Below are 18160 nucleotides of genomic sequence, written 5' to 3' on the forward strand. Positions count from 1 at the left end.
CAGCTGGTATGGATATGAACATTTTTACTGATAGCCTTATGTAGTGTAAAATAGTTGATGATATTTCAGAACAGCTGGTATGGATATGAACATTTTTACTGATAGCCTTATGTAGTGTAAAATAGTTGATGATATTTCAGAACAGCTGGTATGGATATAAACATGTTTACTAATAGCCTTATGTAGTGTAAAATAGTTGATGATATTTCAGAACAGCTGGTATGGATATAAACATGTTTACTGATAGCCTTATGTAGTGTAAAATAGTTGATGTTTCAGAACAGCTGGTATGGATATGAACATTTTTACTGATAGCCTTATGTAGTGTAAAATAGTTGATGATATTTCAGAACAGCTGGTATGGATATGAACATGTTTACTGATAGCCTTATGTAATGTAAAATAGTTGATGATATTTCTGAACAGCTGGTATGGATATAAACATGTTTACTAATAGCCTTATGTAGTGTAAAATAGTTGATGATATTTCAGAACAGCTGGTATGGATATGAACATGTTTACTGATAGCCTTATGTAGTGTAAAATAGTTGATGATATTTCAGAACAGCTGGTATGGATATGAACATGTTTACTGATAGCCTTATGTAGTGTAAAATAGTTGATGATATTTCAGAACAGCTGGTATGGATATGAACATGTTTACTGATAGCCTTATGTAGTGTAAAATAGTTGATGATATTTCTGAACAGCTGGTATGGATATAAACATTTTTACTGTTAAAAGTGTCAGTTCCCATACCAGACATTCTGAGATACATTTTTATTTCAAATGGGTTTTTGTCATCAACAGATGATGGTGTTATATGGTGTGAAACTGTAGGTAGTGTAATGGTGTTGTATAAAAAATATCTGCTATGTCAAAAATATTGTTTACTCTCAACAGTGTAAAAATAAAATGTAATTTGTTACACGTTTTACATTGGAAGCAAATTATATTACAGAAAGCCTTGATGTTATTAATATATTGATTGTAAATAAATATTTTTAATGAATTCTTTAGTAACACAGGTAAGCCATTGACTGAGTTTGTGAACAGCAGTGAAAATGCTATATTCATCATTAACACTGTGCACCTGATATCACACCTGACTGATAACATCATTATAGCATGTGGAGGATTGCTACCTCTTCTTGCATCAACAACGTCTCCAAGTGTAAGTGAAAATACTAGGTGTCCAATAAGCTATGTATATCAATAGATGTATCGGTAGAACCTAGTTCTAGCTACTGACTGCAGAACAAGTTTATCAGTAGATGTATTGGTAGAACCTAGTTGTAGCTACTGACTGCAGAACAAGTTTATTAGTACATGTAGAGGTAGAACTTAGTTGTAGCTACTGATTATAGAACAAATTTATTGGTAGATGTATCAGTGGAACTTAGTTGTAGCTACTGACTGCAGAACAAGTTTATCAGTACACGTAGAGGTATAACTTAGTTGTAGCTACTTATTACAGAACAAGTTTATCAGTACACGTAGAGGTATAACTTAGTTGTAGCTACTGATTACAGAACAAGTATATCAGTGGATGTATTGGTAGAACCTAGTTGTAGCTACTGATTACAGAACAAGTATATCAGTGGATGTATTGGTAGAATTTAGTTGTAGCTACTGACTGCAGAACAAGTATATCAGTGGATGTATTGGTAGAACCTAGTTGTAGCTACTGACTGCAAAACAAGTATATCAGTAGATGTATTGGTAGAACCTAGTTGTAGCTACTGACTGCAGAACAAGTTTATCAGTACATGTAGAGGTATAACTTAGTTGTAGCTACTGGCTGCAGAACAAGTTTATCAGTACACGTGTAGAGGTATAATTTAGTTGTGGCTACTGATTACAGAACAAGTATATCAGTGGATGTATTGGTAGAACCTAGTTGTAGCTACTGACTGCAGAACAAGTATATCAGTGGATGTATTGGTAGAACCTAGTTGTAGCTACTGACTGCAGAACAAGTATATCAGTGGATGTATTGGTAGAACCTAGTTGTAGCTACTGATTACAGAACAAGTATATCAGTGGATGTATTGGTAGAATCTAGTTGTAGCTACTGACTGCAGAACAAGTATATCAGTGGATGTATTGGTAGAACCTAGTTGTAGCTACTGACTGTAGAACAAGTTTATCAGTGGATGTATTGGTAGAACTTAGTTGTAGCTACTGACTGCAGAACAAGTTTATCAGTGAATGTATTGGTAGAACTTAGTTGTAGTTAGGATATATCAAATTAATGTTGTGTGTCTATATATAACTAATTAAAGAGTAAAAGCCATCTGTATCACAAATTTCTTGTGAATGATTTTATTAATAGAAGTATGTAATTCTGATATCATAGCCTGAAGTCGAGGCAATAGAACCAACTCAAGGGATGCCTGTGGAAGTGGCAGGAGGTTTTCTTCAACGGCTTGCTAACATGGCAGATGTTTTAGTATTTAACTCTTCTTTGAACTTTAGTGAACTTGAAGCAGAAAAGAACATGCCCAGTGGAGGAATTTTAAGACAGTGTTTACGTCTAGGTATTGTTGAATATTTCTCTAAATTGTGCTCACATTCATTTAACCTTTAGTTATTTTAATTGCTACTGAAAATGTACATAGAAAAAGGTTTTGAAGTTTTGATGTTGTCATTGTTTTTTAATATAATGAAAGCATTAATGATGAATTTTGATTTTATATTTTGTGAACAGGTCTTGGTGATTTCAGTATTTCATAATAAAAAGAAATTTAAAGACTTACAGAAAGTAATGTGCAGTACATCAATATTTGTAATATATAAAAACTGGTTATTAAATTTATTAAAATTATAAAGGGTAAGTAGAAATGACATTAATTTATGCTGCTGACTAGTTTGGGAACATTTTTACAGTGTGTACAACTGCTGTTAGGACGTGTTTAGAACACAAGTCTAGAAATCCATCTCGAGCATCGAGAGCATCAACAGCTAAGGAAACTATTCAAGCATTGATGGGTGGAAAAGTATGTGTTATTTTCAAGTAGAAAAGAATAACAGGACTGAAACTTTGTTGAACATTTAAACAATCAGTCTGATATTATCGTGTTTATCAATTGTTGAAAACTTTTGATAAAATTATATTGTTAGATATTGATAATCTAAATGATGCTTTGTTAGAGTTTTCTTCTATTATTTGATGATATGGAAAGGTGTTATGTGTTATTTAAAACAAAGAGATTGTCATTAATGTGAAGAACATCCAAACAAACTGAAACAATTCTATGTTTGTGGTTTGTTTCTACATGGTACAAACTTCAGAGTTTGTGTTGATAAACATATATTTGAGTGTCTTCTGTCTAATTTTATTTAGCTGTTGACTCTATCTAGTACCAAAGCTGAACCTCGTATAGTGTGATATCATGATAAGAAATGACTGTAGTGAAGAAATATTGACATAGAAAGAACTTAATGTAAAAAACTAGACATTATACTTTAATTATTTGACAGTTATAATTTGGACTTGGAAGAAAATGTTATAAAAATCGGTGTTTACAGGTGAGACTGTTTGTAGCTGTACAGAAATGAGAGCTGGAACATTACTTTTACACTAAATTGGTGTAATGTAATTATGAAAAATCAATTCTAAGGTATATTTAAGGAAACCAAAATTGTATAGATGTAGAATTATTATTTTTACATAACTTTTAAATGTGGATATGCAGGTGTATACTGGACCACCTTTTAGATCATCAACTGTTGTGATAGGGTTAATTTGATAGTTGAACAAGTGTGGTGACCGGTTTGTTTTCTGTTTATTTAGAACATAGGTGATAACTGTGTGAACCACAGTGGTTATATGAAAGATTTGGAGAAGTTATTACAAGATATTGATGTTCACAGACTACGAGCTGTTGTGTACCATGATGTGGTGAGTGGTTTAATTTGTTTTTATGTGTCAGTTTAAACCTGGATGTAATTCCCTCACTTTTTTTTTATATTTCAACTGAAATATAAACAATGATCTTTGAATCACAGAAAATTAAATTGAAGTATCTCACTGCAACATAAAATAACAAAGACTTCTGAGTTCTCTTTTGACTAACAGATTAGGTTGTACAGAAATATAGCCAATTCCATGGCACACCACTTATTAAAGCCTTTCATTTCACAATATAAAACTTAAAGAAGATATATTTTCAGAGAGTCACTTCTCAACTTTTAACACTACTTACGTGTCATTGAACACATCACATAACCTTTTCAGTTCCAAGCCTTTTAATTTCAGTGAATACCTAATGTGAGATTTAAATTCAGCCACTGTCTATTACTAATGTACACATCTTGTTTTGCCCCAATCCCTTTGCTGGTTATCAGTAATGGACACATTGCATGAACTAGGATATTCCAAGTCCTTATTTTCTCTCACTGTTCATGTTTAGTGAACACATCAACAGACATATAAAGGTACAAACATTTCTAATGCACTAGTAAGTTATTGTTAAACTTGGTTGTTATGTCAAATATACTTCACACTAATGTACTGTAGAAGTTTTGGTGATTTATGATTCTCACTAATGAACTGAATCATTTTTGGTGTTTTATTGTTCTCTCTAATGATGTTTAGATATTCTTTCTAATGAACCATAACAGGTTCTGGGTTGTACCATTCTTTCTAATGAACAATAACATGTTTGGGGTTGTACCATTCTTTCTAATGAACATAACAGTTGTGGTGTTTTGTCGCTCTCTAATGAACCATGAGAGTTGTGGTGTTTTGTCACTCTCTCTAATGAACCTTAATAGTTGTGGTGTCTTGTCACTCTCTCTAAAGAACCATAATAGTTGTGGTGTCTTGTCATGCTCCCTAATGAACCATAATAGTTGTGCTGTTTTGTCACTCTTTCTAATGAATCATAACAGTTTGTCTACTTTGGGCTGTTGTTTGATTTGTTAAAGAAGCAAATTGATGTCTTTTGTAGGTTGTAGTTTATTTTGTTAACAAAGAAAACATGTGTCTATGGTAGGTTGTAGTTTGTTCTGTTAACAAAGAAAACGTATGTCTACTGTAGGTTGTAGTTTGTTCTGTTAACAAAGAAAACGTATATCTACTGTAGGTTGTAGTTTGTTCTTTTAACAAAGAAAGCATATGTCTACTGTAGGTTGTAGTTTGTTTTGTTAACAAAGAAAACATGTCTACTGTAGGTTGTAGTTTGTTTTGTTAACAAAGAAAACGTATGTCTACTGTATTTTGTAGTTTGTTTTGTTAACAAAGAAAACGTATGTCTACTGTATTTTGTAGTTTGTTTTGTTAACAAAGAAGCGTATGTCTACTGTATTTTGTAGTTTGTTTTGTTAACAAAGAAAGCGTATGTCTACTGTATTTTGTAGTTTGTTTTGTTAACAAAGAAAACATGTCTACTGTAGGTTGTAGTTTGTTTTGTTAACAAAGAAAACGTATGTCTACTGTATTTTGTAGTTTGTTTTGTTAACAAAGAAAACGTATGTCTACTGTATTTTGTAGTTTGTTTTGTTAACAAAGAAAACGTCTACTGCAGGTTGTAGTTTGTTTTGTTAACAAAGAAAACATGTCTACTGTAGGTTATAGTTTGTTTTGTTAACGAAGAAAACGTATGTCTTCTGTATTTTGTAGTTTGTTTTGTTAACAAAGAAAACGTATGTCTACTGTATTTTGTAGTTTGTTTTGTTAACAAAGAAGCGTATGTCTACTGTATTTTGTAGTTTGTTTTGTTAACAAAGAAAGCGTATGTCTACTGTATTTTGTAGTTTGTTTTGTTAACAAAGAAAACATGTCTACTGTAGGTTGTAGTTTGTTTTGTTAACAAAGAAAACGTATGTCTACTGTATTTTGTAGTTTGTTTTGTTAACAAAGAAAACGTATGTCTACTGTATTTTGTAGTTTGTTTTGTTAACAAAGAAAACGTATGTCTACTGTAGGTTGTAGTTTGTTTTGTTAACAAAGAAAACATGTCTACTGTAGGTTATAGTTTGTTTTGTTAACAAAGAAAACGTATGTCTTCTGTATTTTGTAGTTTGTTTTGTTAACAAAGAAAACGTATGTCTACTGTATTTTGTAGTTTGTTTTGTTAACAAAGAAAACGTCTACTGTAGGTTGTAGTTTGTTTTGTTAACAAAGAAAACGTATGTCTACTGTATTTTGTAGTTTGTTTTGTTAACAAAGAAAACATGTCTACTGTAGGTTGTAGTTTGTTTTGTTAACAAAGAAAACATGTCTACTGTAGGTTGTAGTTTGTTTTGTTAACAAAGAAAACGTCTACTGTAGGTTGTAGTTTGTTTTGTTAACAAAAAAACGTATGCCTACTGTATTTTGTAGTTTGTTTTGTTAACAAAGAAAACGTATGCCTACTGTATTTTGTAGTTTGTTTTGTTAACAAAGAAAATGTATGTCTACTGTAGGTTGTAGTTTGTTTTGTTAACAAAGAAAATGTATGTCTTCTGTAGGTTGTAGTTTGTTTTGTTAACAAAGAAAATGTATGTCTACTGTAGGTTGTAGTTTGTTCTGTTTACAAAGAAAACGTATGTCTACTGTAGGTTGTAGTTTGTTCTGTTAACAAAGAAAACGTATGTCTACTGTAGGTTGTAGTTTGTTCTGTTAACAAAGAAAACGTATGTCTACTGTAGGTTGTAGTTTGTTCTGTTAACAAAGAAAGCATATGTCTACTGTAGGTTGTAGTTTGTTTTGTTAACAAAGAAAACATGTCTACTGTAGGTTGTAGTTTGTTTTGTTAACAAAGAAAACGTATGTCTACTGTATTTTGTAGTTTGTTTTGTTAACAAAGAAAACGTATGTCTACTGTAGGTTGTAGTTTGTTTTGTTAACAAAGAAAACGTATGTCTTCTGTATTTTGTAGTTTGTTTTGTTAACAAAGAAAACGTATGTCTACTGTATTTTGTAGTTTGTTTTGTTAACAAAGAAAACGTCTACTGCAGGTTGTAGTTTGTTTTGTTAACAAAGAAAACGTATGTCTACTGTATTTTGTAGTTTGTTTTGTTAACAAAGAAAACGTCTACTGTAGGTTGTAGTTTGTTTTGTTAACAAAGAAAACGTATGTCTACTGTATTTTGTAGTTTGTTTTGTTAACAAAGAAAGCGTATGTCTACTGTATTTTGTAGTTTGTTTTGTTAACAAAGAAAGCATATGTCTACTGTAGATTGTAGTTTGTTTTGTTAACAAAGAAAACATGTCTACTGTAGGTTGTAGTTTGTTTTGTTAACAAAGAAAACATGTCTACTGTAGGTTGTAGTTTGTTTTGTTAACAAAAAACGTATGCCTACTGTATTTTGTAGTTTGTTTTGTTAACAAAGAAAACGTATGCCTACTGTATTTTGTAGTTTGTTTTGTTAACAAAGAAAATGTATGTCTACTGTAGGTTGTAGTTTGTTTTGTTAACAAAGAAAATGTATGTCTTCTGTAGGTTGTAGTTTGTTTTGTTAACAAAGAAAATGTATGTCTACTGTAGGTTGTAGTTTGTTCTGTTTACAAAGAAAACGTATGTCTACTGTAGGTTGTAGTTTGTTTTGTTAACAAAGAAAACGTATGTCTACTGTATTTTGTAGTTTGTTTTGTTAACAAAGAAAACGTATGTCTACTGTATTTTGTAGTTTGTTTTGTTAACAAAGAAAACGTCTACTGTAGGTTGTAGTTTGTTTTGTTAACAAAGAAAACATGTCTACTGTAGGTTATAGTTTGTTTTGTTAACGAAGAAAACGTATGTCTTCTGTATTTTGTAGTTTGTTTTGTTAACAAAGAAAACGTATGTCTACTGTATTTTGTAGTTTGTTTTGTTAACAAAGAAGCGTATGTCTACTGTATTTTGTAGTTTGTTTTGTTAACAAAGAAAGCGTATGTCTACTGTATTTTGTAGTTTGTTTTGTTAACAAAGAAAACATGTCTACTGTAGGTTGTAGTTTGTTTTGTTAACAAAGAAAACGTATGTCTACTGTATTTTGTAGTTTGTTTTGTTAACAAAGAAAACGTATGTCTACTGTATTTTGTAGTTTGTTTTGTTAACAAAGAAAACGTATGTCTACTGTAGGTTGTAGTTTGTTTTGTTAACAAAGAAAACATGTCTACTGTAGGTTATAGTTTGTTTTGTTAACAAAGAAAACGTATGTCTTCTGTATTTTGTAGTTTGTTTTGTTAACAAAGAAAACGTATGTCTACTGTATTTTGTAGTTTGTTTTGTTAACAAAGAAAACGTCTACTGTAGGTTGTAGTTTGTTTTGTTAACAAAGAAAATGTCTACTGTAGTTTGTAGTTTGTTTTGTTAACAAAGAAAACATGTCTACTGTAGGTTGTAGTTTGTTTTGTTAACAAAGAAAACATGTCTACTGTAGGTTGTAGTTTGTTTTGTTAACAAAGAAAACGTCTACTGTAGGTTGTAGTTTGTTTTGTTAACAAAAAACGTATGCCTACTGTATTTTGTAGTTTGTTTTGTTAACAAAGAAAACGTATGCCTACTGTATTTTGTAGTTTGTTTTGTTAACAAAGAAAATGTATGTCTACTGTAGGTTGTAGTTTGTTTTGTTAACAAAGAAAATGTATGTCTTCTGTAGGTTGTAGTTTGTTTTGTTAACAAAGAAAATGTATGTCTACTGTAGGTTGTAGTTTGTTCTGTTTACAAAGAAAACGTATGTCTACTGTAGGTTGTAGTTTGTTCTGTTAACAAAGAAAACGTATGTCTACTGTAGGTTGTAGTTTGTTCTGTTAACAAAGAAAACGTATGTCTACTGTAGGTTGTAGTTTGTTCTGTTAACAAAGAAAGCATATGTCTACTGTAGGTTGTAGTTTGTTTTGTTAACAAAGAAAACATGTCTACTGTAGGTTGTAGTTTGTTTTGTTAACAAAGAAAACGTATGTCTACTGTATTTTGTAGTTTGTTTTGTTAACAAAGAAAACGTATGTCTACTGTAGGTTGTAGTTTGTTTTGTTAACAAAGAAAACGTATGTCTTCTGTATTTTGTAGTTTGTTTTGTTAACAAAGAAAACGTATGTCTACTGTATTTTGTAGTTTGTTTTGTTAACAAAGAAAACGTCTACTGCAGGTTGTAGTTTGTTTTGTTAACAAAGAAAACGTATGTCTACTGTATTTTGTAGTTTGTTTTGTTAACAAAGAAAACGTCTACTGCAGGTTGTAGTTTGTTTTGTTAACAAAGAAAACGTATGTCTACTGTATTTTGTAGTTTGTTTTGTTAACAAAGAAAGCGTATGTCTACTGTATTTTGTAGTTTGTTTTGTTAACAAAGAAAGCATATGTCTACTGTAGATTGTAGTTTGTTTTGTTAACAAAGAAAACATGTCTACTGTAGGTTGTAGTTTGTTTTGTTAACAAAGAAAACATGTCTACTGTAGGTTGTAGTTTGTTTTGTTAACAAAAAACGTATGCCTACTGTATTTTGTAGTTTGTTTTGTTAACAAAGAAAACGTATGCCTACTGTATTTTGTAGTTTGTTTTGTTAACAAAGAAAATGTATGTCTACTGTAGGTTGTAGTTTGTTTTGTTAACAAAGAAAATGTATGTCTTCTGTAGGTTGTAGTTTGTTTTGTTAACAAAGAAAATGTATGTCTACTGTAGGTTGTAGTTTGTTCTGTTTACAAAGAAAACGTATGTCTACTGTAGGTTGTAGTTTGTTCTGTTAACAAAGAAAACGTATGTCTACTGTAGGTTGTAGTTTGTTCTGTTAACAAAGAAAACGTATGTCTACTGCAGGTTGTAGTTTGTTCTGTTAACAAAGAAAACGTATGTCTACTGTTGGTTGTAGTTTGTTTTGTTAACAAAGAAAACGTATGTCTACTGTTGGCTGTAGTTTGTTTTGTTAACAAAGAAAGTTTGAGTGATCTGGGTTATAGTTTGTGTTCTATTACACTTATTTAAATAGTTTAACAATGCTTTATATGGATAGAATATCACACTATATTGTATTTCTATTCGTATATACTGATTAGTATATCATACAATCAAATCTATAAAGTCCAAAGTAAAGTACATGACTTGTGGACTAAATAGGGAAACAGTGTTGCTTGATATGTGACTTGTATTGTAACAAATTAAAAACTACCGTATTAAATGTAATTGGTACTGAGTCCAACCTTTTTGTATCAGATGTGACTTGTAATTCTTGATACAGTTATCAATACACACGGTAGTGTGCCGTGTGTTTAAAACAACTTTCTGTAGTTTAGACTCTGGTAATTCAAACTGTCACATATTTTCAGTATATATGGTCTACTAGACTTTTACTTAAGTACCAAATTTCAAGGCAATCCGTTAAAAAATACCAGAAAAGTAAAATATCCCAATTTTATTGAATTTCTAACTAATTTTTTTCTTTGTACCAAAAGTATGGAAATTTTGTTTGATATAAAAATATATTCAACTTGTGTGGACGTTTTTCAAATTTGTACACTGATAGATCATTACAGCCTACAGTTATCTGTCAATTTTGGTCTAAGTTCCATGTGCAAAGTTATTCAACAAAAAACTGTTCAATTTTGACAGAAATGTCTCAAGAGCTATCAACTTAAACTTCTGCAGCTGCACATAAGAGTTAAAATGGACTGACTTTCAGCTTCACATAAGAGTTAAAATGGACTGACTTTCAGCTTCACATAAGAGTTAAAATGGACTGACTTTCAGCTTCACATAAGAGTTAAAATGGACTGACTTTCAGCTTCACATAAGAGTTAAAATGGACTGACTTTCAGCTTCACATAAGAGATAAATGGACTGACTTTCAGTTTTACATAAGAGTTAAAGTGGACTGACTTTCAGCTTCACATAAGAGTTAAAATGGATTGACTTTCAGCTTCACATAAGAGTTAAAGTGGACTGATTTTCACTGTTGTCCTGTGAATTAAAGATGTCTCATTTACAGCAGGAAAATATTGGGTGAAAGCACATGCAGATACCTAAGTATTCATTGGGCCAAACAAACTAGCAGTTTCGAGTTCAGATTTTTAAAATGATTCATTTCCAATTTTTAAATACTATTTTGATATATTTTTTAAAAATTCTCCTAATTAAAAAAGAGTGTTTAGCATCATGTAATGTCAGCTTAAGTGATTAGTGTAAATAATGATGCTTGATACAGCTGTATGGAATGCATGAGGTGATGACAGAAACTGTTAAGCTTTCCATGTAATTACTACAAAGGAAGATCTTAACATCTTTTTAGAGAGGTAGAACTATCACCTTATGTTATAAATAATGTGGTTGGTTCTCTAAAGTAAAAGTCTGTTTGTAGTAAAAGAGATATGATCCTAAAGGTGATATTGGTCACTATTGAGTGTCATTTTCTTACTTGTTGGTGTGTGTGTTGACAGAAAGTGATGATATTTAATCAGAAACACTTTAGATGCGAAAAAAGTGCAGCTAAAAATGGATTGAGTGTGTGACTTGAATGAAATCTAAATTGGTAGCTACACTTATAGCATTGGTAAGAATTGTACAGTTAATATTCATTCATTAGTTAGCCAGCCCACATTTATTGTTCATGGGGGGTGTGATGGTGGGCGTTATTGATTAAGTAATAAAGTAAGAGAGGTGAAAATAAAACAGAGGCATGAATACATTTGAAGTGTAGCATTAGGGTTTAGGATAAACTTTATTAGTTGCTTATGATTTTGGTAATGTTGTTTGTTTGATCACTTTTCTCCTACACAGGATGAAACTAAACAGTCACATTTTATAGCACTGGCAGTTGTATACTTTATTTCTGTTTTGATGGTTTCCAAATATCGGGATATTCTGGAACCCATCCCAAGATCAGTTGTGTATGATGACACCACTGCCACAACCTCTCGAACCACAGGTGAAACATCTGTAATATCAAACCATTCCTCCAGACAAACAGGTTAGAAGTTTTTGTCTAAGCAGTAACTTGAGTATATTATACATATGCCTAGTTTAGTTCTTAATCCTTTTGCTACAGGCTTTATATTGTTCACACACACACACACAGACACACATTTGCACGTGTTCAGTATTTATACTGTGACTTTTGATACAGTATGTGTATCTTCATAAACTTTGGTAGACTTTTAGTAATGATTGCTAGTCTATTGAACAGAAAAAAAATCAGATTTTTAAAAAATGTTTTACCAAATATCTTTTTGTGAAAATAATGAGTGTGTTTTGTTACTTGTCCATGTGTGAAGTGAGTGTGTTTTGTTACTTGTCCATGTGTGAAGTGAGTGAGTTTTGTTACTTGTCCATGTGTGAAGTGAGTGTGTTTTGTTACTTGTCCAAGTGTGAAGTGATTGCCACATTATTATTAAAACCTATTCTTAGTCCCCATAGTTTCAAATATTATTGTTCTTATCTATAAAACTCCCTAGCTACACTTAAAACATTTGTTTTCAGTAAGACTTTATATTTAATATTATTTCCTATACTGTAATTATATAAGGTCTGTCAGTTTGACTAACCTCATAACTACTATAAAAATACTGAGAAGTATAAATGCATATTGATTTTTTTTGTGCTATAGTAGGTACAGGTTATATTATGAAAATACGAAATTTTACAATAAATACCATAACTCTTATAAATCTATATATATTTATAATTTATATTATATTGGCTTTTCAGTCATGCCAGTCTACAGAAACAAGTTTCCTTCTGTGGTTTATCTATATGTACAGATATGCTGTACTTGGTTACAGGAACAAGTTTTTGTTCTGAGTTAACAAATAAAATGAGTTTATTCAACTAGAGATTAAAAATTATGATTCTATGTAAAAAAGAAATAATAATACATTGCTTTTGTTTCAGGCCAGCACACATTAGAGGAGAAAATACCAGAACCCATACGTTTGTCTCAAAATGGCAGTATCTATAGCTCGTTAAGAACAACCCAAGTTGAAACTAATAAAGTCTTGCAGGTTAGTCAGTATTTCAAGGCTGTATACATCAGAAGTGACCAAAATGTAAAGCTATCTGTATATGCTTTATAAAATGTGTTTATGAATAAATGCATTTTTGGGGCTTTGGTGGCACAATATTGCAGAATGTTTGCACCAAAAATAAGTTGAAGTTGAAGGATAGGTACTTATCTTTTAATAATTTAATTTGTATAACTCATGATTACAAGAAACCCTCTTGAAGTAAAAATGTATTCTCAAGACAGCCAGTATTAAAACTTTATAATAAAGTATAGAACAACGTGTCGACCTTCTTAGGTCATCTTCAAGTTAACAGAAAGAGTTTGCAAGTGACTGTAGCCGGGTGCATGTCTTAAGGACAAGAGTGTAAATGTCTACGGGATTATAGGGGGCGCTGCAGTTACATGTTAGGTTATTAATTAGTATAGGTATAAAGGTGTTCCTTTATACTGGTTTTTAGTTGCTGCATAAGTAGGACTTCTTTGATTTTGTATTTGTTTATATTTGTTTCCTTACTTAGTATCTGGTTGTTTTCTATGGTTATGTTGTGTTTATTTGATTTGCAGTGTTCAAAAACATGTGAAAGTGTTTTTTTGTGTTTTTTGAATCTAGTTTTCATTTTCCTGCTTGTTTCTCCAATATATAAGTCGTGACAGTTGTTTTATTTTATAAGTAATGTTGTTCTTGTGTTTATCAGTGTAGTTTTTAAATAGTATAGACTTTAGCTCTGTATATGGTTTTTAAATAAATATGGTGTGTGCTGGAATGTTGTGTTTTGTTATAAGTTTTTCCAAATGTTGGTTATTTTCTTCTGATGTTGGGAATATATGGTATTCATCAGTGTAAGGTTTTGTAGTTTGATGTATCGTGGGATTTATTATTGTTTGTTTGTTGTTGATCTAGGTGTGTGTGTATGTAATGTTTTTCAACAGTTTTTGGAGGAAATTTGTTGATGTTGATGAAGTGTTGCTTTATTATGTTGATTTCATCATTAATTTTATTGGGTGAGCATAGCTTTGTGGCTGTTTGTTTGTTTTTTTAATATGTTAAGTTTTTGTTTTTCATGTGCTTGAGTCCCATGGAATGTATAGTCCAGTATGGGTGGTTTTTCTCTGGATATATATCCAAGACCCCAAACTGCAACCAATTAGCAACCCTTATAGAACTTACCTCCAAAAATAACTGTGTTGAATAACCAAAACTACCTACAAATAAATGGCCACAAAGCTATGCTCATCCAATAAAATTAATGATGAAATCAACAAAGTAAAACAACACTTCATCAACATCAACAAATTTCCTCCAAAAAACATAGAAAAAATTACACACACACACACACCTAGATCAACGACAAACAATCAATAGTAAATCTAAAGATACAACAAACTACAAAACCTTACACTGATAAATACCATATATTCCAGACATCAAGAAAGAAATAACCAACATTTGGAAAAACGTATAACAAAACAACATTCCAGTAAACACTAAATTTGTTCAAAAACCAGGTACAAAACTAAAGTTCATATTATGTAAAAACTACACTGACAAACAGAACACCAACATTATTTATAAAATACAATGTAACAACTGCCAGGATTTATATATTGGAGAAACAAACAGAAATATGAAAACTAGATTCAAAGAACACCTTCACATGTTTTTAAATATTGCAAATCAAATAAACACAACATAATCATGGAAAACACTAAGATACTAACTAGGGAAATACACATAAACAAATGCAAAATCAAAGTAGCCCTCCTTATGCAGCAACTAAAACTAAAATTAAACCAATATAAAGGAACACCTTCATATCTATACTAATTAATATACTAACATCTAATTGCAGCGCCCACTACAATCTCGTAAACATTTACACTTTTGTTCCTGACGTGCACCAAGCAACAGTCAGTTGCAAACTCTTTTTTTTGTTAATGTGAAGATGACCTAATACCTATACCAACTGTCTTGAGAATACATTTCAAACGGGTTTCTCATCATTATGAATTACTTCACCACAGCGATAACATGAGAAGTGTAAGTCTGTAGTATTAATTTGTGTGGTATTATCTGTTTAAACTCCTTTATGCCTAAACTCTCCTAGATTACAACATTGTTAAACATACATGCTCATGTAATTTTAAGGAAACTAAGAAACTTTAACCAAAATATTATTAATAGAAGAAATGACACCCAACAGTGCCGATAGGAGAAACTGGTCTCTAATTTTGTGAAGGTAAAAGTATCCACAAATTCTAACCAGTATACAAACATTATCCATATTTTATAGAAAAACTACTAAAATTATGTTTAACTCAAAATACAAAGAACTAGATGACTTGCAGAAACAAAAAAACAAGTTTAGACCATCAACTGGCCTGCTGCATTCAATCAGACATTTATGGATTCATAGAGTGCAACATAAATCAACAGTAAGAATTACAAAGAAAAGAAGATCTACCACAACAAAAAACTGGATAAACTATGGTGCCAACAACAAAATAGACACCAACATTTTGAACCATCAACCAACCTCATAATTAAAAGGTCCAACTGACAATTAAGTAATGAGAAAATAAATTTGCTCAACTAAGGACTCAACTTTGTAGTAACACTAAGAAATATCCCATCCATCAAAATGAAAGACTAAGCTAGAAGACTAGTGATCCATTCTACACAAACCGAAAATACCAACAAAACAATGGAAAACAGCCACCAGAAAAAAGACAATAACCAACAACCTAGCTTTCCAAGTAGACTGAAAATATATATTTCCCCAAAACACCTCAAAACAGTATCGTAAACAACTTTTTCAAAGAATTTTCAGGCAAAACCATCAACATAATTTCACAGAAATGAAAACTAAAAAAACAACTTCATGTGGAAAGATATTAATTCTATAAACAATCTAAAACAAGACAACAACATCAAAATTCTAAAAGTAGATAATGGCAGTTCTATAGTTGTAATGAACACAAATGAATACATTCAAAAATGAACATCTTATCAGATAGAAACAAATTTAAACTACTAAACACAAATCCAACAAAAATAAATGAAAACCAATTAAACAAATTGCCAGCTACTTTTTAAAGACTCTTTTAACTTTAAATCTATTCTTTATCAACTAATCATAAAGACTTAATGTCCCAACAATTGTATTTTGCAAGATAGCTTCAGAACTTTATATCTGAGACCCCAACCCATTGATATACATCCTCAGCAACCAGTTAGCAACCCTTATAGAATTCACTACCACCAAAACTAACTTTATGTTATATGATCAAAACCACCTAGAAATAAATGGTCTAAGTATGGGCAATCTCGTGTCATCGGTTCTAGCCAATATTTTTATTACACAGACTGAATTTCAAGTGCTTAATTCAGCCTTACACCTGCCACTATACTGGTACAGATATGTTGACAATACAATTGCTGGATTCACATCTACAGAACACACACTTAGTTGTTCAACCATGTTAACTCCATAAACCCAAACAATAAGTTCTTCTGTGAACAAGAAAAAAAAAACCTAACCAAATAGCATTTCTCAACCTCAGTATTACAAGAACCAATACACAATTCACAACAGAAATCCACTGAAAAAAATCACCCACACTGGACCATACATTCCCTGGAACTCAGCACATGAAACAAAACAAAAACTCAACATATTAAGAAACCAAATAAAAACACAGCCACAAAACTATGCTCATCTGATAAAATTAATGATGAAATCAACATAATAAAACAACACTTCATCAACATCAACAAATTTCCTCAAGAAACTGTGGACTCTGTTTGTGATAGTTACTTTGAATCTTAGGTGTCTAATTGTGGTCACTCTGGAGATTTCAATAACTCTGTGGACGAGTGCACTAAATCATCATCTGCTGAATCTCATATAAACACTGAGGCACATCACAAAAATGATGTTGGGAAGTTAGCAGTGATTGAACACCAAAATGTTCAAGGGAACAGGCCCAGCTCAACTACTGAAAATTTACCATCTAAGGAGGTTAATGGTAGTTTACCATCAAATGGTCGCCCAGAGGCTCTTCCATTAACTACGTGGAAGGCTCCAGGGCCTTTGAATATACCTCTTCCTTCTTCTCGAGAAGCCCTCATCACTCAGAAGTTAGAGAAAGCCCTTGGAGGAGTTTGTCCTCTTCTCAAAGATATCATGGTGGATTTTTCATCTTTCTTGTCAAAACCCTGATTGGTTCTCATGGACAAGACCTGCTGATTGAGGGTAAAGGTAAGATTCCATTTAATTTTTGTTGGGAGCTGTGATTTGTTGTGTAACAAACAATAATTTGTTCTCTTAAAAAATGAAAATAGACATTTTTTGAATCTTAATATTCACAACTCAAAGTTATTTGTAATTCTTTGTTTTTTTATCTTTTGTTAAGTTCTCAGAAATCCAAAAGGAACATTAGTACAAATGTATTTATAAAACACCAAGTTTTGGTTTTTGGCCAATTTTACCTCAATTGTGAACATTTTTTTTTGTCACTTTGACCAGTGTTTAAATTACATGTAATTAACTTTGATAATTTTAAACATATAGATGAGAAAATTAGTACTCACTTTAAGTTTGTGTATATTTTATGAAAATACAGTGAAAAAGACTATTCTGGTACATAGGTTTTTGCTTTCTTTTCAGGTTTGGTTACATTTAAAAACAGTTCCTCAGTTGTAGAACTAGTAATGCTGTTGTGTTCTCAGGAATGGCAAAATTCTCTGCAAAAACATGCAGGACTAGCGTTTATAGAACTGGTAAATGAAGGAAGGCAAGTATCTTTAGTAGGACTATTATTTATACAACTAGTAAATGAAGAAATGTAGGTGTTTTTAGTACGATTAACATTTATAGAAGTAGATCAAAGAAGGCAAGTGTTTTAGTTGGATTAGCATTTATAGAAGTACATCAAGGAACACAAGTGTTTTAGTAGAACTAGCATTTATAAAAGTAGTACATGAGAGAATGCAAATGTTTTTAGTAGAATTAGTAATTTAGACTTACTAAATGAATGATTCCAAGTGATTGCAGTTTTGGGTTGTGTAACTGACATGTACTTACATAATGTAATATTTTATCATTATGATTTTGTGACTGCTTGTAAGAAAGTCAGTTGATCATGGCTTATAAAAATAGTAAATTATTCATCAAATGACTCTGTTAACTCAGTAGATTGTTAGTGTAAGATTATAGATCTGTTTATAAAAACAAGTATGTGGTGACTATGTGACTGTATT

At 31.3% G+C, this 18160-nt stretch overlaps 1 protein-coding gene across 1 annotated transcript in view; it reads left to right on the top strand.

Annotated features, from left to right (window-relative positions):
• Positions 1-18160, top strand: part of LOC143247788 (neurobeachin-like) — a 136474-nt gene that overhangs the window by 65164 nt on the left and 53150 nt on the right. The window contains 9 exon segments of the mRNA XM_076496265.1: positions 1021-1174; positions 2360-2540; positions 2890-2999; positions 3797-3904; positions 11679-11868; positions 12789-12898; positions 16728-17109; positions 17112-17159; positions 17568-17694. Coding sequence (XP_076352380.1) covers positions 1021-1174; positions 2360-2540; positions 2890-2999; positions 3797-3904; positions 11679-11868; positions 12789-12898; positions 16728-17109; positions 17112-17159; positions 17568-17694 — 1410 coding nt within the window.

The sequence above is a fragment of the Tachypleus tridentatus genome, chromosome 3, assembly GCF_004210375.1.
Source record: "Tachypleus tridentatus isolate NWPU-2018 chromosome 3, ASM421037v1, whole genome shotgun sequence".
NCBI lineage: Eukaryota > Metazoa > Arthropoda > Merostomata > Xiphosura > Limulidae > Tachypleus > Tachypleus tridentatus.